Below are 24,481 nucleotides of genomic sequence, written 5' to 3' on the forward strand. Positions count from 1 at the left end.
TCATAATTAAACAATGTTAGGCCTCTCAATGTAATTTGCTCACATTTCGAGCAAAAACATTTTCAAAATTTCATCCAATAGGAGACTGACTTATAATTACTAACCTATGCATTTCTAAAATACTTTTGATTATATGTTTACCATGGTAAAAAGTCAGACCCAGAAAACTATTGCCCATAAAATTTGAATGTAATGTGATTTCAGTTGTGAGTAGTATGGTGGCCTAGGCGTGCCACAGAAGAATTGTACATTATTTTAAGACTTCTTTAATGATTTTCTAATTTGATTCAATGTGTTGCATATTTTATTGTCTATTTATTATTATTTTTGTTATATATTGTTTGCTTTTCAGTTTTTGATATAGTTTTGTTTTGTAAATTATTGTTATTCGATTTCAGTATTAATTGCTTTTCAGTTTTTGATATAGTTTTGTTTTGTAAATTATTGTTATTCAATTTCAGTTTCAATTCAATTTCAGTTCAAAACGAGTTTTATTTTGTTTTATTTCGTCTCAGTTTTGTTTTTCAAAAGAAAACTGAACTGCATCATGGCCTATGAGTGCCATAGCCCACAATGCCAAGCACGCATGTTGAGGTGCTTCCCCAAAAGGCATCGCGCGTAATTCAAAATGGCTGAGCGTATTAGGAACGCCGAGTGGCAGAATGACGATGCTTTAAGACAAGATCTGGAGAAGTATGTTCGCAGGAATCTGAGAAGAAATGAAATTCTAGATTTTGTAAGTTTAGACTATCCAATGTACGCGTGGAGTTTAAGAAGCCTTTGTAGAAGGCTCCAGTATTTTGACCTCAAGTACACAGACTATGGAGTAGAAGTTAGCGATGTGCAAGAAGCTGTTAAAAAGGAGTTGCAAGGTCCTGGTATGCTTTTAGGTTACCGAGCAATGCAACAGAAGGTGCGTGAGGTTCATGGTCTAAATGTTCCTCGTGATTTGGTGTACGCGGCGATGGGAGAAGCTGACCCGGATGGACTCAAATCAAGAGGCGGAGTGGGGCAATCAAATAGACCACAACGATTGAATGCATTTGTCACAGGTGTAAGTTGCCATTAGTTTCATATCGTGCAACCTATTATTTACAGGTGGGGGGGGCTATGAAAAATTGGGGGTGGGCCACTATTTTTCCACATTACAAAAAAGGTGGGTCTGGAAAATTAACGACCGCATTAGGGGTGGGTCATGGTCAAAATAAATTATTCATTTAACAGCATCTATAACAGTGCAAACATATTCAATCAGGATGCCTGAAGCAGCATTTCTGAGGTGCTAAAAATCTAAATTTTCCTGGGGAACATCCTCCAAACCCCCTACTTTGTCATGTACAATCATTATTAACTCAAAACCACCACCTATTGTTATCCCTTTAAACTGCAGAGACTACATCTACAATGGTTAAAATAATTCCACCTGAATGCCTAAAATAGTATTTAGGAGTTTCTAGAAAATCTAAATTTTCCCGGGGACCATCCAGGCCCCGAACCCCTCTACTTTGCATGGGCTCCTGACTTTGCTTTGTACAGACATCAAAACCACCAACTATTAGTGTCCTTTTAAACTGCAGAGAATATATCTGCAACAAAAATTGTACCATAATGCCCTAAAATTCATTTCAAGGACTCTAACACTGTTATGATCCAAACTTTGATCTCGAAATGTTTCTGGAGATTCTGACTAAAATGATAAGCCAGTGTTTCCTGTAAACATATCTACATTTATTTACTGATGTTGGTTGGTGGGTGGGCCACTAGGTTTTTCTGTGTCACTCCAGGGGTGGGCTACCCCTATTTTGTTCAAATAATTCATAGCCCACCTGCCCACCCTGTACTTTTTGACTGGTCCCTAAGAGACCAAAAAATTAAAGGAGCAATTTTCTTAACATATTTGCTGTGTGCTTTTTTCAATAATAGGGACCTGACTGTACTATGTCATGTGATGGACATGATAAACTTTGTGGGTACCAAAAGTCAATGTTTCCTTTGTGTATTTACGGAGGATTAGATACCTACAGTGGAAGAGTTAATTTCCTGCGAGTGTGGACCTCAAACAACAACCCCAAGGTTATAGGAAGGTTCTATTTTGAATATCTGTTTGAATCTAGAGGTAAGGGGCAACATTGTAGAAGGCAAAACATGTCTCAGTTAAACTTGTCAACCCTCTAAAAATTCAATTTGGTGTCATGATGTTTATCAGAAACCTGGAATATTAGTTTCAAATAACAGTGAACAAAATGCAAACACATAAAATAGTATTCTATAGATCTATATTAATCCTTTGTGTGCTTGAAAGTTGAATGAAAATTTTACCAGTTATAAGAATGTGTTTTTTAGAACATGTCATTTACTGCCAGTGAGTTCCATGTAGTGAAAAACTGTGAACAAGGTCTTGAAAATGCTTCCCCCAAGTGCAAAAATTATGCTAGTGAACTAATCTGTCCCCCTCCCCCTAAGCAGTGTCGCGTTTTGACAGTGGAATGCATATTAGTACACAAACAAATCTTTACCTTTGTTTTTCAACATTGTTTGGGTTGGGGGGGGGGGGGAGAGGTTCGCCCAATTTGCAGGAATAATTGAGTTTAGTGTAATACTACATTGTTAATGTTCTTTTATTTACTGTTTATGTACATTTTCCTGCAGTTCTGCCCGAGACATTACGGATAGACAGGGGTACCGAAACTGATGTTATGGCAACAATCCATTGCTTTCTTAGAGAAAAACAAGGCGATTTAGAGAAATCTACAGATGCGGTACTATATGGGCCCTCAACCCAAAATAAAATAGAAAGGTGGTGGCGGGAGCTTTTGGAAAGAATGGAGAGATATTTTAAAGATCAGCTAAAATCATTAGTAGAATGTGGTGAATATGATGCTAGTGATCAAACAGACAGGTATGTACATGTATGTATTTCATAGTGAACTTACTTACAAATCTAACATGGTACTAGAGAGAATTTCATAAAGGTGTGAAAACCTAGTAACCAATTAGAAGTAAGCTTCCATGCCAAATAGGAAATAGTAATGCATGAAAGGATTCCAGAGGTTTCACTAGCCTTTGAAACAAGCAGTCTTTGGTACCTTCAAATTCTTGAAACTGAGGTTTCCTTTTGATTTTGGGAGTACTGGAGGCCAAACTTGTATTTTTTGTAACTGTTTGTATACTTTACATCTACCCTTAGGGACCTTCTAGCATATGTCTATATCCCTGTCATTCAAAAGGAGCTCGATGTTTTCAGAAAGTGTGTGTGGAATAACCACAGGAGCAGGAAGCAGAGGGGAAAAGAACTTCCATCAGGAGTGCCTGAGCATATTTACCACTTCCCTGAACAATATGGTGGACAAAAATGTGGCATCAAGGTCACAGAAGAACAGTTACTTGAAGTTGCTGAGTTTTCTAAAGTTCTTGAGGAAAATGATGATTATCTAAAGCCATCCGTCCGACAAGAGTGTCAGCGACATGTACCAGATGCCAATGACGTAGATCCAGAAGATGCAAAGGTTGCTTACCTTTTTCTACGATCTCATATCAATAAAAATGCATTTTAAAACTGCTATATGAATTGGTCAAAATGTCCATAATTTTAAATTGGTTTGATAATATGATGTAATCCCACATCAGTTGGAGAGTTCATAGAAGGTCTGTGTTAAATTAGCCTGTATAGCTGCCCTAAAGGGGAGGGGAAAAGGGGTATTTTCCTCCCTCCCCCTCCCCTTTGAGCTTGCTATGATGGCTAGTGCTAAATATACAGGTAAACGTTCAAAGTACCTACTGGTAACTTATATGACCTCATGCAGTGACAGGGAATTGTTAAGACATCAATGGAAATAGTGTATAAGGAAATAAACAATGCTGGAATTAGTAAATGTTATATTAAAACCCCATCATATACACTGACAATTATATTCAGTAATTCTTGAAGTTGCTGAACTATCCCATGTCCTTGAAGACTGATGATTTTTTGAATCCAAGTGAACAAAGAGAGTGTCAGCAACATTTGCCAGATATCAATAACATACCTCTTTTTAAAATCGCATGTCAATAAACATGTATTTTGAAATTGCTGTCTTGAGTTCAAGATAAGGCCCAGTAACAATTAACCTATTGTAGCTGATCACTTCCAACCAAGCTAGCACTCAGGTGTATGGTACCTGTGGCAGGTTATATAATTGTTTTCATGGTTACTAATCCATTTTCACATCAAATTCTGTTGAAGTTGAGGAAGATTTTCATAACAAAGACTCTAGAACTTGCTTGAACTCTACTTTTGTCATCTTAGGTTGTTCAACAGACCAGCATTTCATGACTTGCACATTGTATAAGAATTGTCTGTTTTTTTTTTTTTTTTTTTTGGCATCGAAAAATAACCCAACTGCTCAGTAATAGTTCTTTTTCAGGAAACATTGCTTATTTGTAAACCTACATCCTCATGCATGACAAGGATGAAGATATGGTAAAAAAAAATCAGATCATTCAATCAGGCTTCTTTCATAACTCCTATATAACCTTTTTTATTACATGCAATATACTTACAAAAGTGGCTTATTCAAAATTATCTGGATGATGTTTAGTGTCCTTTAACCAAGCTGTAGGCTAACATTATCTTGACAGTTTTTGACATGTCTTATAACTGGCCATGCAATCAGGTATATTGCTTGTTAAATTATCATAACTATAAAGTATAAACTCTAACATGTAACGCATTAACAAGCTATAACAATTAAAAGCTGAGATTTGATTTTTACTACAAGTCTACAAGTCCTTCCTTTCTTTTAACTTGTAGGTACATCAAAAAAATTCCAGCCTGTGTATATATATACCTAACAGTTCTTTTATACGTAACAATTTAAATCTCGAAAGGAAAACAATAACTCAACACCAAATAGAAAAACTTATGGCCTTTTCCGAAAAATAGGCAATGTGTGAAAACAATATTTTCTTTTCATGCACAGTTCACTTACAAAGCACATTAAAAAATACTTGTATAAAAGATAGACAGTTCGCAACAGCATAATCAGTACTTCAGTTACTTACTGTTTTCACAATTTGTCTAGTTTAAGTAGATCACAGAACTTGTTGCATATGTGCTCGGTCTTGAATTTTTCTATGGCCTGTGATGAGAGGTTTCCGCAACAGAAAAAGATGGATTGGTCTGCATTGTCCAGAAGTTCAGAAGTTGCTATTTCCGGATCAAATAGGGTATAATCGACCCCTTGAATGTCGACGACCATGAGCTGCTTTCCTGATTTACAATAGGTATAATGCGAAAATGTCTCCGCCTTGCAGCTTACCTCGCCACCGTCGCCACACACTTCTCCAGTGTTATTCACATGCTTCTCAAACGCGCCCTCGATATAGGGCTCTACTGTAACACATTGGCCATAAAGCTTTCCAAAGTAAACTTTGGTGTAACGAAGGGTGGACCCATACTTAACTGGGGCTTCTGCAGCAAGCCGTAATGCAAAGTTCCTTGCAAGCGCGTTCATCTGGACCACTTTTCTGGTGTGGGTTTCCATCGAAGTAAATAACCTTTCGATCTCTTGTACTTGATCTTCTTTAAACTTTTTGAGCACGTATTTGCCAGGACTGAGCTCAGAAAGAGCGGTAGCATGGTATGCATCTCTAAACGCGCCACTGGCAAATTTTTGCTTCAACAAAGAAAACTTTGCTTCGCAGGGCTGACGCCATGATTTCTCGCCCAGGTCAAACTCTTCGAGTTGCACCGAAACAATGTCTGCTGTCGGTTGGATAAGCTTGCCGACCTTCAGCATGGCACTAAGGGGTACAGACGCCGCAGCTTTCGTTGCCATCGGCCGGGCAGGCTTTTCTGGAGTTAGTTGTGATTTTGTTTCCCTTACCGACTCGAGCTCGGACATTTCGCTTTCACCATCACTTTTCTCGATGAAACGCACGTGGATAGCCTTCCAGTTAGTGATCTGGCTACTTTCTGTCCACGAGGGTCCCCTCTCGCCGGCTAAAATATCACATTCCATGTGCTCAGCTTTAAAGAAGCGCTTACACGCCTCCTTTATGTTTGAAATCGTTGGTTCACATCCAAGGGGAACCATGGTTAGCGCGCCGATCCTGGCATATTTTTGATATCGTCCCTCAACATTCGAAGAGAGCCGTTGCACTGTTATGTAATCCATATCGCCACTGCCTGTCGATTCGTCCTTCCCCATTCTCTTTTTAGCGATTTTCGCCTTAAATGCACGGAATTCGTCGTTGGTTCGCCTTCCTCTTTTTGACATTTTGCCGGTCAGAACCACGTGCGATTGTAAGCAGAACCAAGCTTCCAGGTTCTTTCAAGCCGATGGCGTGACAAGAATGCAACCGTTGCATTGTGGGCTATGGCACTCATAGGCCATGATGCAGTTTAGTTTTCTTTTGAAAAACAAAACTGAGACGAAATAAAACAAAATAAAACTCGTTTTGAACTGAAATTGAATTGAAACTGAAATTGAATAACAATAATTTACAAAACAAAACTATATCAAAAACTGAAAAGCAATTAATACTGAAATCGAATAACAATAATTTACAAAACAAAACTATATCAAAAACTGAAAAGCAAACAATATATAACAAAAATAATAATAAATAGACAATAAAATATGCAACACATTGAATCAAATTAGAAAATCATTAAAGAAGTCTTAAAATAATGTACAATTCTTCTGTGGCACGCCTAGGCCACCATAGAGTAGCGAGTAAGACAAATTCCCATTGGTAAAGATTGGCTTAAATCTAAATTAAGCTTACCTCCATGTAGTAAGTGGCTAAGGCTGAGGTGACTATTACATAGAAGTGACAGAACATTTCTTGTCTGTGCATGCAACATCATTAGAGTCATCAGTAAATCTTTGAGATTGCTGTCTTCATCTTGATTATTCACCCCTTTTCTCAAAGTCATCAGTCTTTACTCCCTTCCTTGGTTGATTTTCTGCTTGGTACCTCGCCCTACATTCTATTCATAATGTTTTTGTCATTGCTTAACATCTCTTCGACTGCTTCTTGTACAGTCATTGAGTCTCAAAACCTTGCCTCTAGCTCACCTACCCCCAGAAAATGTCAGAAAATGTCAAAATGGACAGATGATTTTTCTGGGAGCCGAAAATTACCAGCCGCCATATTTACATTGGGTCTATTTTGGTCAAGTTTCTCATCTGACAGTAGACAAAAGAAACCACAATTTGGTTTCACTCTTAATTTTATCGAGCCGTTCTCCGTTGACGATTTTCGTAGCACTGTTCCTTTCAGATGGACGTCTTGGATCATTCAGAGGCTTAGCATTGTTCCTTTCTTCTCTTCTTTTTTTTTTCGGATCTTACGGCCATAGCCTTCTTTCTTTCATTTTTCTGTTGTTCGCGGTCTTTTGCTGTAGCTGAAGCCAAGTCAGCCTTTGCTGACAAATTTTTTCCTCAATTTCTTCTAAAATAGTTTCTGCCTCTGACAGTGGCTCAGGATTTGTTCCCGATTCTCCTTCCTCTTTCCTCATTTTTGCCTTGAAGTCGGCTAACAGTTTATTGAACCTGTCTCTGACACTTTTCTGGTCCCTGGGCATTGCTTTAAATCCTTCATGCTTGTTCACGCCATTAGCCACCTTATTCCAGGCTTGGCCAGATTCCTTGGTGCCATGTTTGAATTGGTAAGGCTCAACATAACGTACTTCTCTAAGGAGACGTAGGTCTTTTCCTCCAGACCAACGAAAGGTTCCACTGAAAAATAATGATAACAATAATTAATAAAAAATCAAGTATCTTCAAATGGGTGTGCATGTGTGAACTTCTCAAACATAAACACATTTGAAACAAAAATTTACAGCACTCTACACGCCAGGGAATGAATGTTTATCTATTCCAATATATATAGGCTTTTGTACATTTTGCTGCCCTTGTTTCGAGTATTTTAGTGAGGCAAAAGCATTAACTATCATTTGGACATTTTAGTGGCTATTTTTCCAGAGAAAATAACAATGAAAATAATTATTCTTTATTATAATTATTTATTATTATAAATAAAGACTCAAAATTTAAAAAAATTCCCAGGGATAGTCAACTTCTCACCCTCTTCGCCTTAATATTGAAGGGCAAGCAATGATGTAGAGGATTATTTTTTCCGTATAATGCATTCTGTTGTTTATATATCAGCATTATCCGAGCATTCTAGTGACATTTTAGTGGATAGACCGAGCATTAAAGTAGGAAAAGTGGAGCATTAAAGTGAAGCATAAAAGCGTATTGTACAAAAGCCTATTTCTGTAACAACATGGAAACCAGAAGAGGAAAAACTTTCCAGGCGCTGGTAATCAAACTACTTAACAGCTATCTTGTTAATATTAACATTTAGAAATATTTTAAACTTTAAAAACACAAAAGCTACGCTGAAACTGATAGGCACTTGTCTGAAAACTTATCATGTTATATAAGCTCTAAAAAAGAAAAGCTGTACTCACTTGTTTCTGATATCTGTGCTAGTTTGCATCTTGACGACCTAAAGACAATAGAAAATAAATATCAACAAAAGGGAGAAAAAAACACTTTTCGCTCGCTCGGCAGCCCCTGCAAATTACTCAATATGTTATTATGGTTAACTACCTTCAATGGGACCTTTAAATGCTTACAAATGTATTTATACTTTCTTCTCGTCTGATCATAAGATTTTGTTCGCTAACATGTTCACCAAGATGAATGAAAACACATCACATTCCACACACAAAAATACAATTTTTCACTTAAAATTAACTCCATCGTCCGGAAAAACACATACTCCAGCATATGCAAACATAGGCACGCTAAGCGTGCAGGAGTTATTTTTTCAATTTATGGGGTGACTTGGGGTGAGACCGGTGGGACTGGGTGATTGTTGTGTTGCGATGGTTTATGTGATGGGTTGAGCTATTTCTGTATGAAGGCCGACGGAGTCAGTTTTTTTGTATGGAGAGACTTGGTTACCCGAGATGCTCTGGGTGTAATTGATGGAATCCGCGTTATTATGCCACTGTTCATACTCGCTGACTTTGTACTGGCCTGCAGTTTGAACCAAAGTAAAACTCGGTAGGTTTTCAGTGGGAAATAAAACAGAAAATATAACAAACATTATAAGTATGGAGCAAATGGGTGTGACATCCAGTAACGTGATATTAGTAAAACCATATTTGCTCTCCATGCTAGAAGACATGACTTGTTGTAATTATTTATTCGCAATTCATTAGGATTTCTCTTCAGAAAAATTGTTGCTGTTACTAGTGATGATCGTATAGCAAAGATATAACTTTCTTCAGAAAGACCTACCCTAGCAAGTAAATCATCAAACGATATATCTTCTCCATCTTTCATATCGTTTAGTTTTTTATTAAGCTTTGTAAATTCCTCTTTATGCTTCTTTTTTTCAGATTTAGGAACATCGTCTTTCAATGGGTGTAAAATGACTGTTCTCCGCATAGGTGGTTGTGGAAAGTTGAATCTACACACCATTTTGTTCTTTTTCTTACATGTTTGTGAATGACTGTGACACTGCCGAATTACAAGTTCTGACAAAGTGGCATCATTTGCGTCTTTACTACATGTTATCACCTGATCGATAAACTTAACAACCTCTTCGTCTGATTGCACACCAAACTGGGGAGCACCCTCAATCCACAGAAGCATGTGTATGTGCGGTGAGCCACGTTGTTGGAATTCAACACGATAAAACCAGTCTTTAATTTTTCCTAAAGGTGACAAACTGCTCAAGAGAAATTTTGTGAAAAATTGCTGAAATTGATAATCGAAGTGTCGCGCACATGTAACGGGATCGCTTTGAATAAGCCTTGTCTTTTCTTCCCATGTGAAATTATTTAATTCCTCATCACTGTAGTCTTTTTTATCAATCAATTTCCCAAGAATTCTGAGAAGATGGTTCCATTTTGTTTCCGCTGCAGAAAAACTACAGAAAAGAGTAGCTGGTCCTAACTGCCTTATCATTGCAAACAAATCCCTCTTAGCCTTCTCAAAATATGCAGGACTGCCTCTTAATGATCTTAAAAATCTATATCCATCATCCGAGTAGCATAATTTATCCAGTGCACCATCTTTTTTTAAATCTCCAGCAGTTATTTTCCGCCCCTTAGTTTTGTGTTTACGAAGAGCAACTTGAGATTTCCCCAAAAGGATTTTCATTTGCAACTTTTTGACTTTAAAAAATAAATTCTCAAGGCACATACTAGCTCTTCTATCAGAGCGCCTTAGTTCTGATTTGCAAATATCACTGTAATACACTGGGACATATCTTGCATCATTTTCAGCTCTTGCCTCACCACAAAATATTCCCGGAAATGCTAACTCCTCACAATTCTTGTCCTTAAATATACTAAGAGGTTTGTTGCCCTCACTAGGTGCAAAGAAAACACTGATTTTCCATGTTCATCACCTTCCAAAAAGTCTGGAGATATTAACATTGTATCCAATGCACCTGCACGTTCTTCAGTCTCATCAGTTTCATTCCAACTATCATTTTCTGCATTGCAACATTCATTGCCTGAATTCTCTTCAGCAACTAATCTCCCTTCTCCAGAAACTCCTATAAATACACTACAAGGTACTGCAACAGAAACCAAAATAGGGACACTGCTTCTACCCATATACCCATTCCTGTAAACCTCTACCAACATTACACTGCTTGGCTTAACAATCCTATGAATGGAAACCTTGAAAATATTATTTTCATCTCCTGAATAATGTTCTCTTACAAATTCTTCTGAAGGAACATCATGTACAAATGTCATATGATCTCTTATATATTTCTCCTCATTTTCATAATGATTACAAACAGAGCAAAAATAAAAATGATCAACTTCTTCATTGTTAGTCTACAGTATGACATTATATCGATACAAGTAGCTGCAATCTTCATTGTCACACCCTGCTCTATGTGCCATAACCATGTGGTCATCTAAATCACCCAATGTACTTACACATTATTGACATTCAAGACAAAAATACAAGTATTTTGGCACATGGTCACTAGTGCTAACTGAAACATTTGTATCACTGCACCGTGATGCTGAAGATGAGTCACAATTAACATCCAACTTCCTTACCTTTAATTGACCATGTAATTTCTCCTTGTTAATCCACTCTTTATCCAGTTTTATCTTTTCCTGTTTAAAAAGAGAACCATTCTCAGTTAACCATTTTGCACCGCCTCACATTTTGTGACAAAGTATAACTTTTGTATTTTAACTTTCTTTTAAGTTGAACTTTAATAGTCCCTTGTTGTTCACTTAGTCTAGGCAAGACACTTACTGTGTTTACAACATTTGCTGAAACATTAACAATATTACCAGAAATTTTCATTTGCTTTCCCCGTGGTGCTTCATGTAACTTTTAAAAACCAGCCGAGGTGACACTAATCTCCATTCTAACTCAGTCAGGTCAAGATCCTCTGGCTTGTAAGGAAATGCCATTTTGTTTGCTATGGCACACCTTGGAATCTTATTTTTTCTTACGTTTGCCAAGCAAGTTCTACAAATCCACTTTCTTTCTACTTCACTATGCAATATAACTTGGATGCATTTTGCTGTAGCACTATTGTTTAAATTTGAAAGAACTGTAGCCTTCTCAACATTGTGTTTGTACCATAATTGATCGCAACAAATGCAGATACAACTTGGCCCCTCTGCAATCACCTCGTGGAATTTCGAAATTAGTTCACTGATTGATTCACCTTCATTTTTACTCTTTCGTTTCTCTTTCTTTCTCCCAACCCTTGCATATCTTTTAACTTCTCTTTCCCCCTCAACTTCTGTTGCCCCCTCTCTGTTAGCTTTATCCTTTTTTCTCCTAGATTCCAGTCTAACTTCTCTATCTTTCTTCCTTTTACTATTCCTTTTTTTCCTGAATACTCTCCCTTAATTTTTTTAATCTAGTCTCCCTTTCTTCTACTGTTTCCTGATTCTTTCTTTTCTGAAATTGTCCTTTCAGTTTCTTCAATCTAGTCTCCCTTTGCTCAACTGTTTCCCGGCTCTTTTTTTTTTCTGAAATTGTCCTTTCCGTTTCTTCAATCTAATCTCCCTTTCTTCCACTGTTTCCTGGCTCTTTTTTTTCTGAAATTGTCCTTTCCGTTTCTTCAATCTAGTCTCCCTTTCTTCTACTGTTTCCTGACTTTTTTTTTTTTCTGAAATTGTCCTTTCAGTTTCTTCAATCTAGTCTCCCTTTGCTCAACTGTTTCCAGATTCTTTCTTTTCTGAAACTGTTCTTTCAGTTTCTTCAATCTAATCTCCCTTTCCTCAACTGTTTCCTCATTTTTCCTTTCCTGAATTATTTCCTTATTCCACAGGCATCCCTAGAATGAGAATCAAACAATTTTAGTCTGTTATCACCAAATAATATGGCAACAGTGTTACAAAATATTGTCAGCAGACAAGCACTATACTGAGCTTTAACAATATTTAATGCCTCAGATAAAGAAAAATAACACTCTTGTGACTGTAACATGTTCACATCACCGGAAATACTTTCACTGTAAAATAATCTGATCCAACGCCAAAGCACTAGATAATTCATTCAGTAAAAGAAAGTCTTTACCTATCGATGAATGAATATGGGAGTAAAGAGCATTTCCTATATGAAGAATTTTGTCCATTTTTGCACTATCCCTTGCTTTCACAAAACAGCTGCATTAAATAAACTTAAACCCTAAGAGTGCAAATTGGCACATAGTGTCATAACTTGGTCAATATTTGCCCAATTTATTTGAATTTTTGACACCAAACTTCTCTTCAACAGATCTGCATTTTGAAAGCATTACATTGTACCTCCCCTCTATTTGTGATACGATTGACCACCCCTATAACTTTTGTGTAACTTTTTTGCCTGGCACATAGGTGTTATGCAACATTACTGAAATTACCCAGTAAACTGAGAGCTGCACAAAAACATAGTTTAGGGGTATACCTATTATAAACGGAGAGAAACATTTTTTTAATCTCTTTCTTTTTAACGTTTCAACCCATTTCATTGAAAGCTATAACTTTCTTATTTGTTCAATTGTTTTATGAAATTTTCTGATCAACATCTTTCAAATATCAGGTATATATTTGGCATATGTGCTTGAGATCACCTGGACTTCGGCACTTCAATTGACAGGAACTTTATTTTTGTCAGTAGCTGTTTCTGTTTCAGTACGTTAACTTTGTTGACTGATGGGTACTTCGGGTGCCACTGCTTTTGTGCAGGTGATAGACGCTGTCTTGACTGTTAAAAGCTTTCTTATATCCATTGATGAAGATTGGCTAGAGCTTTGTGGAGGTGGCAAGGAAGGCTTATTCCGGTTTATATACCAAGAGCTTTTCCTTTTCTTCGTTTGTAACAATTTCAGCTGCGTTTCCAATCCTCCTTTTTCCTTAAACAGTTGCCTTATTTTCCCCTTGGAGTTTTGCTGCACAACTTAATTTGATGATATTTGCTTTGTTATCAACTCTGACTTTCTTTTCTCTCATGCGAACTGATCTTTGATCTTTTCGGCTTTGGCTCATTATTATCTGGAATGTGAACACTGTCTTGTTCTTTGCATTCCTTCCGAGGGCGTGTTATCTGACTTCTGAAGATCACCACCGGTGTCTGTTTCCTGTTGTACAGACTCTAGTGTTGAAGGATTGGGGAGTTGCGGAGCTGAGGACGGTTCTGTCTGCTCGTGAATCTGCGGTGTAACTTTTAGATGTTTCCGATTACGTCTGAGGGTAGAACCATCGTCTGTAAGAACTTTGTACGATCTTAGATTGACTTGGTCTTGGATGGTTGCTTTTAGCCAAGGTTCCTTCGAGTTTTTGATGGGCTTTACACGAAGGGTATCACCTTTCCTCAGTGGTGGTAAATCTCTGGCATTTCTGTCGTAGTAGAATGCCTGTTTGGCTTTGATCTTTGCCTTTTCCTCCTCGACGACTTCAGCAAGTTTTGGTTTCAGGAGTTTCTTTCTGGCTTGTCGGAAGAAGAGTCTTGGTCCGACGACTCATTAATCGCTGCGCGTGTTTCGGTGGTCGAGGATCGCGAGCCAAGGGTCAGTTTTGTCTTTGCTAGCTTTCTTGATAAGCTTTTTTGCCGTCTTTGTAGCGCCCGCAGTGCGTTACTTTTGCGTTACATTATTTCCGGTTACGTCACGAGTCATGTGCAGTGAAGCGTAGTGTTACCTCGTGCCTTTAGTTGTCGGCGGTGCTCTATTTCTTGCGATAGCACCAAAAGTTTCTCCAGTTATCTTGAGATATTTCCTATTTTCTGTTACCGTTTTCGCCCCAAGATCGGGATAGAGGTACGAACATTTTGCTATTGACTTGTAATTGTTTGTAGTTTTCGTCAATCGTTTTTATTCGTCTTTATATAGTGATTTCACTAGTGATTAGTTTCTTTGTTATGTAATAATTTATCGAATAGCTTAAGTGACGACCTTTATTGTATTGCACTTCGGATCAATTTAGCTTTAGTTTAAGTACAGTTTGGTAATTGTATCCTCTTTCAGTTTTTACGTGTTGGACCATAATTAAAAGATCGCCGCATTTATTCTACGTCGTGGTGTTTGTGCTTTCGATATGGATTTCAACTCAGTCATTTACGTATTGCCGCTACAGTCTTGACTGCACTTTCGACCATACCATTGGACTGCGCATGTCCAGGACTTGATGTTACATGATGGAATTCCCAATCGCGTGAGAATCTTCTGAATTCTTCTGAGTCGAACTGTGGGCCATTGTCGGAGAACACTGTGTTTGGAATTCCATGTCTTGCAAAATGCTGCTTCAGCTTGTAGATAACAGCTTTGGAGGTTGTACTGGACTCCATTCTGTCGACTTCCCAGTAGTTGCTATAGTAGTCCACGGTTACGAGATAATGTCGTTGTTTAACTAAAACAGGTCGACAGCAACCTTGGCCCAGGGCCTGTCAGGTATCTTGTGTGGGTGGAGTGTTTCCTTGTGCTGGGAGATCTCATAGGTTCGGCAAGTTTCACACTGGCGGCTAACACAATTTTTTACAGCTGTCCTCATTCCTGGCCAGTAGATACTTTCTCTTGCTCGTCTCAAACAACCTTCTACGCCTATGTGCGATCTGTGCATTCTGGACAGAACTTCTGCCCTGAGAGATTTGGGGACTACACATCTGTCTCCTTTGAACACAATTCCATCCTGTACTGAAAGCTCGTCACGAATGTTAAAGTATGGCGTGAGGTGGTGTGCTAGATCGCTTTTGGTCTCAGGCCAGCCGCTTCGGATTACTTTCTGGAGTGTTTGTGTGGTACTGTCTCGAAGACTTTCTTTGCGGATTTCTTCAAGACTAGCTTTGCGGAGCGGCAGAAAGTCAACCATTTGTATCTTTTCAACTGCTTTCTCAATGGTTAGGACTTCATCTCGCGACTTGGTGTCTGGAAGAGGTGCTCTGGAGAGCGTGTCTGCCAGGTACATGTGTTTGTCAGGCTTGAAACCAATTTCAAGGTCGTATTTCTGCAGGCGTAATAGCATTCTCAGTAAACGCTTGGGTGCAGCCACGAGGGGCTTGCAGTAAATTACTTCAAGTGGTTTGTGGTCACTTTCGACGATAACTTTGCGACCATAGGTGTACTGATTAAACTTCTCTGCTCCAAACACGATGACTAGCAATTCTTTTCCTATTTGGGCATAGTTGCGCTCTGTATCTGTCAAGGATCGGGAAGCATATTCCACTGGCTGGCCATTCTTTAGCAGTGTGGCTCCAAGGCCGGTGTCTGAGGCATCACACTGGAGCACTGTCTCTTTGGCGGGATCGAAGTATCGCAGGACAGGTGCTTGGGTGGCGGCTTCTTTGATTTTCTTGAAAGCATTCTCCTGAGCATCGCTCCATTGCCATTCTGCATCCTTACGCGTCAGCTGTTGAAGTGGTTCGCAGATGTCTGCCAGCTTTTCTAAGAATCTTGTCAAGTAGTTTGCTAAGCCAACGAGCCGCTGTACACCTTTCACATCTGTTGGTCGGCTCATATTCTTTATGGCGTCTATTTTGGATGGATCCGGTTTAAGTCCATCTCTTGTTAAGACATGACCAACATAGGGGATTTCTGTCATCTTCAATTTGAACTTCTCCTTGTTTAATTTGATTCCTTTTTCTTTGCACCTTTTGAGAAGGGTTAGCAGTTTCTTGTCGTGATGTTTCACGGCTTCTGCTACAGTGTCGCCTTCGCCGGAAATGAGGATGTCATCTGCAACCGTGCGCACACCAGGGAGGCCTTCGATTGCTTGATCTACACGCTGCTGGAAATATTCTGGTGCGGGTGAAATGCCAAAGGGCATTTTCAGCCATCGGTAGCGACCAAACGGAGTGCCGAAAGTTGTTAGATAGCTCGATTCTTCATCTAACTCGACGTGCCAGAATCCGTTTTTTACATCGCAAACACTGAAAACTTTTGCTTTTGACAGGTCTGGCAGGAGATCGTCTATCACCGGAAGTGGGTAGTGGCAGCGTTTCAAAGCTTTGTTGAGCGGCTTTGGGTCGATACATACTCGAAGTTTTCCATTGGGCTTCTTTACAATCACCAGACTGGAGACCCAATCTGTCGGCGTGTCGACTGCTTTGATAATACCAAGTTCCTGTAGCCGGGCAAGCTCTTGTTTTAACTTGGGTTTCATTGCCACTGGTATCCTTCTGACGGGCTGTTTTACTGATTCGATACTCGTGTCTAGCTCCAAATGAAGTTTCTTCTCGAATTTTCCTTCGCCAGTGAAAACGTCATGGAATTCTGTCGTAATCTGCTGCATTGTCAGCCCAATTGCTTCTTGCTTATCTTGTATCGATGAAATGTTCTCGTAACGCACTTCAATTAGTTTCATTTGTTGCACTGTTTTTGAACCTAACAGTGGGGTGCAATCTTTGTTGACAACTACAAATTCTGCTTCGCAATCTTCGTTAACCTTCGGGTTGGTCAAATTTACACGACATCTTCCAATGGTTTCCATTTTCGATCCATTGAACATGTTGAGGACTTGATTCGAATGTAAGATCTGGCATCCATCCGGCAGATCACTTTCGCTTATCACGTTACACGTTGCGCCACTGTCAACTTAAAAGCGAATGGGTTGACCTTCAATTTCCATTGTTGCGAAGATTTTCGATTTGATGGGCTGATTGTCGACGTTGTTTACGCATTTTTCTTCTTCTTCGCGATTTTCGAGTGAAATCGTAAAGCAGTAATCATCGTCGCTTGAATCCAGCGAGCTTGTCGGATCTTGAACTCCATGGATCCGCTCTTTCTTGCGTTTTCGCATAACATTCTTTTGATTACACAGCTTGGCGATGTGATTTGCTTTGCCACATTTCGCACATTTTTTCCCGTACGCTGGGCACTTATCTCTTGATCTCTCGTGCCTTCTGCCGCAGTATTTGCAGTTAACCAGGTTAGAATCGCTTTTGTCTTTCATCTTTTTGCCTTTTCCGATAGAGCGCATTGACGTCTTCCTTTCCACTCATTACTTTCATTTGGGACGCAGTTGTTTCCATCGAACGGCAAACATCAATGCACCTCTGGAGGGTCAGTTTGGGTTGCTGTAGTAATTTCTTTCTGGTTCCTGTGTTGCAAATTCCACATACGATCCTATCACGAATTAATTCTTCGGTGAGCGCGTCGAAATTGCATGTTTTGGCGAGAGTTCTAAGCGCTGTGAGATACGCGTCAAACGATTCTCCACTTTCCTGGTTTCTGTTGTTAAAGCAATACCTCTCGTAGATAACATTTGTCTGTCCGATGCAGTGCTTCTTCATTAACTCCAGAACCTTGCTCATCATTTGTTTATCTTCTTCTCTTTCAAACGGCAAGCCATTGTAAACTTCCAGCGCTTCCGATCCTATACAAGTAATAAAGGTGGCAACGCGGTATTTATTTTCCTGCTCATTGAGACGTGATGCGATTTCAAACGAATCCCACACTTGTTTCCACTTTTTCCAATTTTCGGAAATATTGCCAGACATGTCCAATCGATTCGGGACAGGCAAATTGCTTTGGATTCCATAGCTTGGCGATGGCACTGAAACTTGTTCATCGGCACTTGCACTTGCGGATCCTTCGCTCGGAGTTGTCATCGTTGACGAATTTACACTTCTGACACCATGTTTTGTTCTTGTATACAAGAGAGACTCATCAAGACTGATGTGGTCAATACAACTGTTTTTATTGATCTGTGACACATGTTTTAAGTGCTACAGACCGTTCCGGTAAATCACATCACATGTCGCATGTCTTGCGCGTGATCTCAAGTGGTCTCTCGTTACAAACACTGCGTGATCTTGTTTTCTTCTTAACTATAAAGCTTTTAGGAGCCTCTGCCTCAGCTTTAATTTTTAACTCGGCTCTGTTGTAAAGCAGGTCTGATTCTTCTTTCGCCAACTCAAAGGCTGCTTCATTGACGTCTTTTTGAAAGGCGTTTGGTATTGCTTTGTCATTGTTAAACCCATAGATCTTCGCGTTTGTACTCACTGTGCTTTTACTCAGGTCATTTTTTTTATCGTAAATCATTTTGCGGCAACAATGAATAAAAATCTGTCCGTACATAATTTTGTTTTGTCCGACCAAGATGGTGTCTTAATAGGACATATGTCCTTTCAAGTGAAAAAATTATTTGTAGCCCTGCAAAAGCATTAAAAGTGCGAAGAAAGCAAAAATTCAAAAAACTATTTGACATGAGTGCCATTTATCACCGAAGAAACAAGACCAAACAAGCTAATCGATAAACAGCTAAGAGTTCAGCAGTTCAGCTGACGACTTAGTCCTCTTGCCGCAGTGACACACTTATTTCGGATTATCCGCGGCCAGTCGAACCTTGTTGCTCATGCGCTCCTCTTTCACCCACAGGGAATTGCACTTCTGAGCATAAACTGAAAATATTAATTGACAAAGAAGATAACATAAGTTTGAATTTCAAAGAACAATTAAAATAGGTAATTGTGTGAATTAAAAAAAACGTTCTAAGGTGAATGGTTGCTTACTTGAAGAAGCCATTACTGAACTACATGGACATACAGAATGTAGAGAAACACTGAACATTGCAACGACGATCAGGCAGAGAATGTGCAGACACTGTAAGTGTGTTTGTTTGTTTTTAATGAAAAGAAAATTGGGTATATCTGCTATATCCAGGTTATTAGGTAACGTACCCATGATGGCATGGACGATCCTCTGATCAAGAACATTTTTCTGCTTGGAACGGATCCCCTGTAAAGGAACGGACCTTGTAAGTGTCTGGTCATCAAAGAAATAGCTAACCAGCTGGCCGAGCAGGTCCTGAGGCTTGCCAACTGTTCTCGCCAGTATCGTGTGGAGCTCTACGCAGGAAATGAAGACCCCAAAACCAGCATAGAGCTCTTGTTTGCCAGTTCGGGGAGTAAAATGGGAATCACCATTTGTGGGGGATGCATTTCGAAATTGTACATCAGGCGATTTCTGAAGCAAAGAAAAACGATAAATGGTAAGGAATGCTTGGCAGGGTTAAATTCCAAAAATAAGATTTATTTTTCGAAGTAGCCTTTACGGTTTAAACCTTTCCAAAAATACCTGTCACGGTTAAACATTAAATGGCGCAAACAACAGAGCGGAAAATACAAGTTTGTTACCTGAAATTCTATTCAACAACTCGCTCTCCCTTGTGCTTGCTGAAAACGAAAGTTAGGGAACATGTAAAAGAAACATGTAGTTGCAGGAATTGTTTACAGTTCGTGCGACGTAATAGGTCTTGGCAAAATGTCCATGTACATCACCCCCTTCTTAACAGACATTAAACATGTCGCTATGATATGCATACTTATTTTTTGCATAGAATAGCCAATTCTAAAGAAGGCTTGATTTATATCACTCTAGGATTTCTACTTACTCAGCATTTCAAGTTTTGTTTCCAGCTTAGGATGGAACAGTTTGAGCACTGTGCATGCTGGGTTTGACTGACCATCTGCACGGTGACATCAGCTGGGGAGAAACTGGCGCCATCCTCCTTCTTCGAGAAAACATCATCACAGGTGATTGTGACGTTTGCTTGCTGATGATCTAAAACACCCATACTGCTCTTAAACAGAGAACCCACTGAAGAAGGCGAAGTGTCTTCTGGAGATTTTTGGCATGAGACGAAACAGATGTCTTCACTCCCTCCCTCTCTCCAGTTTCTGAGAAAGTCACTATGTGCTATGACCATATTTGGTTATACATTTGAATGTCGCAAACTATGGGGGTGGGGGTCCATAAAAACTCCCGTACACAACTCCCCTAAAAATTGTAGCTCAATTTTTACAATCATGTTACTCAAAAGACAGTTTGATTTGCTTCACGACAGTTCCGTATACTTAATGACAGTCCGATTTACTTGACAACAGGCCGGTTTGCTCGACGACAGTCCGGTTTACACAGTGACAGTCCAGTTTATCAATCCTCCTCCTCTGCACGCATCCGTTCTGCAATTCTCTTGGCAGCTCTCTGAGCTGCAGTTCTTCTTGGTCTCTGGCTTCTTAAGTCAGCTTGTTGTCTCCTCCCCTCCTGAGGCTCATCAGTATTTCCACCGCTCGGATTTCCAAAGGGCGGACTAGCTGAAGTGGTCGCTCAATGGTGTGTCCTTTACGAAACAACGTCACACCTCTCACAACTCCGTCTTTGCCTTGTACAAGACGCACCACCTTTCCCTTCTTCCATTCGCCGCGATTCTTCTCATCTCCAACAACTAGTACAATTTCTCCCACTTTAGGTGTGGCTCCGGTTTCCTTGTTCAGCCTGTGGCTTTCCATTAGGCTGTGGACATACTCTCTCTTCCAGCGTTTCCACACATGGGCCTTGGCATCATCTTCGTCAGCTTCTCTGCTTCAGAATTTTCAATGTCCTCTACTGGATATGCATCTCGCCCCCACATGATCACGTTCGGCGTCAGCACTTATTCCTCTCCTCCCTCTGTTTCAACATACGTCAGGGGTCGATTGTTAAGATTTCTTTCAACATCCATGATGACTGATTCAAATGCTTCATAGGAAAGATGTGACCGTCCTAAGGTCTTCTGCATCGCCTTCTTGATCTCCTTGATCAATCTCTCATAGAATCCTCCCCACCAGGGCGATTTTGCAAGGTTAAACTGCCAACGAATGTTCTCACGTGCTAGATAATCCTGCAGCTTCTCACTTTTCCTGATGGTTTTGATCCAATCTGCTGTAGTCTTGAATACTTTTGCATTGTCTGAGATGATGATGCGAGGTCTTGTTCGACGTGAGATAAATGCATTGAGTTTCTGCTTGAATTCGTCTGCTGTTTGGGTCCTTGTTACTTCTAAATGGACTGCTCTGGAGCTTGCACATGTAAAAATAATAAGGTAGCACTTTCCTTGTTCCTTTTTGCCAACCTTGTAACTAAAAGGTCCGGCAAAGTCTACTCCGGTCACTTCGAATGGCCTGCTCCCCTCTGTTCTGTATTCTAGCAAGGCACTTGTTGACGGCACTCCGTATGGTCTGGTGGAGAACACTTTTCAAACATTGCACTTCTTAATAACTTTCTTAACTTTCGCTCTCAACTTCGGTATCCACCAGTTCTCTCTCACACTTGCCATTGTGATCGCAGTTCCAAGATGCATGACATGATTGTGTGTGTGAACAATAAGCTTCTCAGCAAATGGTCCTCCAGGAAGGTACGTTGGCCTGTATCCTTTAATTCTGCCTTCACACTTGAGAACACCTGTATGTTCATCAAGGACCAACTTCCATCCCGGCGATTGTAGACATGCTTCGTCTGCTTTCTGGACTGGCTTTACCCAGCAGTTTCTCGCAGTCGTGATTTCCTCGGTTACTAACGCCCTGCTGTTTTCTTTAACTTGTTTCTTCTCGCCTTGCAATTGCTGACGAACCTCAAAACCCATGCTGTTACTCTCAATGTCCGCCAGTAGGTACTTCTCTCGAGCAATGCATCCCACTCATCAAACTTGTACTCATCTGTGCAAAGAACTGCCTCTTGGGTGGCCTTGAACTCCTCATCTGTCGCTTTGTTGTTGTTCAGCCTTGGCTGCTGTGGCCACTGTCTCTCATCCAAGGGCCAATCTGGACCAGTAAACCAGTTTCCTTTCTCCATCTTCACAATCGTCGCCCCTCTACTTCCAAGGTCTGCTAGATTCATTTCTGATGGGCAGTACTTCCAAGTGATGTTGATTGGACCAGTGGTTTCTGCTATCTTCTTCACTCTATTTGCCACAAACACCTTCCAACCTTTGCCAGGATTGGTTATCCAATACAACGCCACCATGCTGTCCATCCAAATGGTGGTAGATTTGATGGGCCATCGCTGAAGAGCAGTGCTAATGTTCTTCGCCATATTCGCTGCCATAAAAAAATAAAAAAATAATAAAAATAAATATGTGTTTATAGTGGTCATGCACTTAGCTTCATATCTCAACGAGATAGCTAGTTTACAGGCATACCACTGAAACAGAGGAAACAAATAATTTATAAATGAACATAACAAGGTTAAAAATCCTAACTGGCAGGAGGCAGACCAGTTGGCTATATACAAAGCGTGGTCGAGGATTTGAACTCGGGACAACCGAGGAACAAATCCAGCTAGTGGCAAGGGCAGGCCTCGAACCGGTGACCTCCGGATTACAACACCAGCGCCCTAAACCACTCGGCCACGCTTGCCTCCCACGCTTGCCATAAGACCGCTCACAAGCTCCAGTTAGCTATTGAAGTTTTTCTCTTTGAGATTCGGGATTTTGATGTCAGCAGCCCTTTAGCCACACCTGTCACCTGCTCCACAACCGCAATAGCCACTGCACAGCTTGCTAGAATGCTTGCATCTGCGAAAATATGCAAATGGACTGCTTCCATCTCTCCAATTGAGGTAGCAACACTTCTAGGAATTCTGACGTCTTTAAGCTGCTTTGTCCACTTGAGCCATCTATTCTTCACATGAGTAGAAACTTCTGCATTCCAACCCTTCTTTTTGAATTGTAACTTTTGTAAATGTAGTGTGAAGTCATGTAACCTTTGTGTGAGCAATAATAAAAAAAAAAATAAAAAATAAAAAAAAATAATAATAAAAAAACCCCCCTTCTTTTCATCACCAGTCTCACGGTAGATGTGCTTTCCTTTAGCCATAGTGGGTGAGATTATCCCGAGTGGGTCATACACAGTTCCTAAGTAACTGAGGATAGTTCGTTTAGTCACTGGCTGATCGTGTGGGAAAGGCTTTGCAGGTAGCTCCAATGTATCATCTTCTTTGTTCCATGTATGTCCTAGAATCTTGCTAGGGTTTGGCATGCTTTCACTCTCAAGACTTTTAACATTTGATTCCCACTTATGAACTGGAAACTTAGCTGACTCGAGTATGACAGTGCTCTCTTCTTTGAACTGCACAAGCTTCTCATTATCGCCTCCCGTTTGCATTAGATTGTCAACATAAGTGTTCTCCTTGAGTGCGCTCACGGTATCTGAGATTTCTGGCCCTTGCTGTTCAAAGTGATGCTGCAGGGTGGCTCCCAATAAGAAGGGGCTCGCTTCAACTCCAAATGGTACACGTGTAAATCTTAGATGTTTCTCTTCTCCCTTGGCATTGAACAGGAATCTGAATGAATCTCTATCTTCCTCTTTCACACTAATCTGCAGAAACGCCTTCTCAATGTCACCCAGAAGTAGATTTGTGGACATTCGCGCTCTAACCATTATGTCCCATAGGAGTGGCTGTAATGGTGGCCCAGTAAACATGCAGTCATTGATGCTGTTGGCCAATGGGTGTGGCTTAGCACTCGCGTCAAACACCATGCGAACCTTCATGGTAACTGCACTTTGCTTTACAACTGGTTTATGTGGCATGTAGAATACTCGTTCTCCGGTTGGATTCCGAGGAGCTTCTTCTATTACGCCTGCTTTGAGCTGCTCTTCGATGATGCCACCATATTCTTCTCTCTACTTCTCATTTCTCAACAATTTTCTCTCCACATGCTCAAGACGCTTTCTGCTGTGTCTCATTTGTGTTCAATGACATTGTTCCAGGAATCCATGGAAAACTGACCTCATACCTTCCATCCTCTCTTCTCACTACACTCTCCTTGAAGTCACGCAGGATGTCCAGCTGGTCATTCTCACCCCGATCCTCAACCCCTAATACATCTAAACTGTAAAGTTTTTCATAGTCATTAACCTCTCTCAGGTACATGCAGGTGCTGCCACTCCCATATTCATCTCCACCATGGACCACCCAACCAAACAATGTCTCTTCCACTAGGGGCTCTCCTCGCTTCCCTTTGAACACTCTCTCCGTCCTTATTCTGCTGTAAATGCTATCTCCAAGAATGAGATGTATCTGGTGTTCTCCCGTAGATGTCATGTAGAACCTCTTGTCTTGTGTATGTGAGTACTTCAGTTTCAGCTGGTTCATGCCTGGCCTCCTCACTGTGGTAAAGTCCACTAACTTTGAGCCAGTGAATTCAATTTCTTCACATGATTTTCCGTCCATGGACTGGACTTTGGTTCCATTG

General features: G+C 40.2%; 3 protein-coding genes and 1 long non-coding RNA gene across 4 annotated transcripts; 1 reads left to right on the forward strand and 3 right to left on the reverse strand.

Moving 5' to 3' along the window:
• The first annotated feature begins 227 nt into the window (after positions 1-227).
• Positions 228-3,906, forward strand: LOC144650131 (uncharacterized). Its single transcript, XM_078509790.1, has 4 exons — positions 228-1,054; positions 1,924-2,116; positions 2,650-2,899; positions 3,188-3,906. The coding sequence occupies exons 1-4, from the start codon at positions 629-631 to the stop codon at positions 3,552-3,554; spliced, it is 1,236 nt and encodes a 411-aa protein (XP_078365916.1). The 5' UTR covers positions 228-628; the 3' UTR covers positions 3,555-3,906.
• An 810-nt stretch (positions 3,907-4,716) lies between these two features.
• On the reverse strand, positions 4,717-6,257 carry LOC144652121 (myosin heavy chain kinase A-like). The gene has a single exon (XM_078512149.1). The coding sequence runs from the start codon at positions 6,255-6,257 to the stop codon at positions 5,046-5,048; it is 1,212 nt and encodes a 403-aa protein (XP_078368275.1). The 3' UTR covers positions 4,717-5,045.
• A 12,262-nt stretch (positions 6,258-18,519) lies between these two features.
• Positions 18,520-20,791, reverse strand: LOC144652377 (uncharacterized). Its single transcript, XR_013570521.1, has 3 exons — positions 19,862-20,791; positions 19,149-19,434; positions 18,520-18,869 (listed from the first exon to the last, which is right to left on the reverse strand). It is a non-coding gene; the product is annotated as an uncharacterized LOC144652377 (long non-coding RNA).
• A 111-nt stretch (positions 20,792-20,902) lies between these two features.
• LOC144648298 (uncharacterized) lies at positions 20,903-23,868 on the reverse strand. The gene is made up of 3 exons (XM_078507905.1): positions 23,069-23,868; positions 21,860-22,325; positions 20,903-21,467 (listed from the first exon to the last, which is right to left on the reverse strand). Exons 1-3 carry the CDS (start codon positions 23,814-23,816, stop codon positions 20,903-20,905), a joined length of 1,779 nt encoding a protein of 592 aa, XP_078364031.1. The 5' UTR covers positions 23,817-23,868.
• Between the last annotated feature and the right edge of the window lie 613 nt (positions 23,869-24,481).

The sequence above is a fragment of the Oculina patagonica genome, chromosome 4 (genome assembly GCF_052425735.1).
Source record: "Oculina patagonica isolate OP01 chromosome 4, crgOcupat, whole genome shotgun sequence".
In the NCBI taxonomy this organism is placed as follows: Eukaryota; Metazoa; Cnidaria; class Anthozoa; order Scleractinia; family Oculinidae; genus Oculina; species Oculina patagonica.

Bases quoted from the DNA above. Each gene is read 5' to 3' on its own strand.
- LOC144650131 (XM_078509790.1), top strand. From the start codon at position 629: ATGGCTGAGCGTATTAGGAACGCCGAGTGGCAGAATGACGATGCTTTA. The intron at 1,055-1,923 runs GTAAGTTGCCAT...TTTCAATAATAG, and splicing joins TGAATGCATTTGTCACAGGT to GGACCTGACTGTACTATGTC. The intron at 2,117-2,649 runs GTAAGGGGCAAC...ATTTTCCTGCAG, and splicing joins ATATCTGTTTGAATCTAGAG to TTCTGCCCGAGACATTACGG.
- LOC144648298 (XM_078507905.1), bottom strand. From the start codon at position 23,816: ATGCCACATAAACCAGTTGTAAAGCAAAGTGCAGTTACCATGAAGGTT. The intron at 22,326-23,068 runs GTGATGAAAAGA...TTTTTATGGCAG, and splicing joins GCACATCTACCGTGAGACTG to CGAATATGGCGAAGAACATT. The intron at 21,468-21,859 runs GTTCGTCAGCAA...GTTCTCCACCAG, and splicing joins GTAACAGCATGGGTTTTGAG to ACCATACGGAGTGCCGTCAA.
- LOC144652121 (XM_078512149.1), bottom strand. From the start codon at position 6,257: ATGTCAAAAAGAGGAAGGCGAACCAACGACGAATTCCGTGCATTTAAG.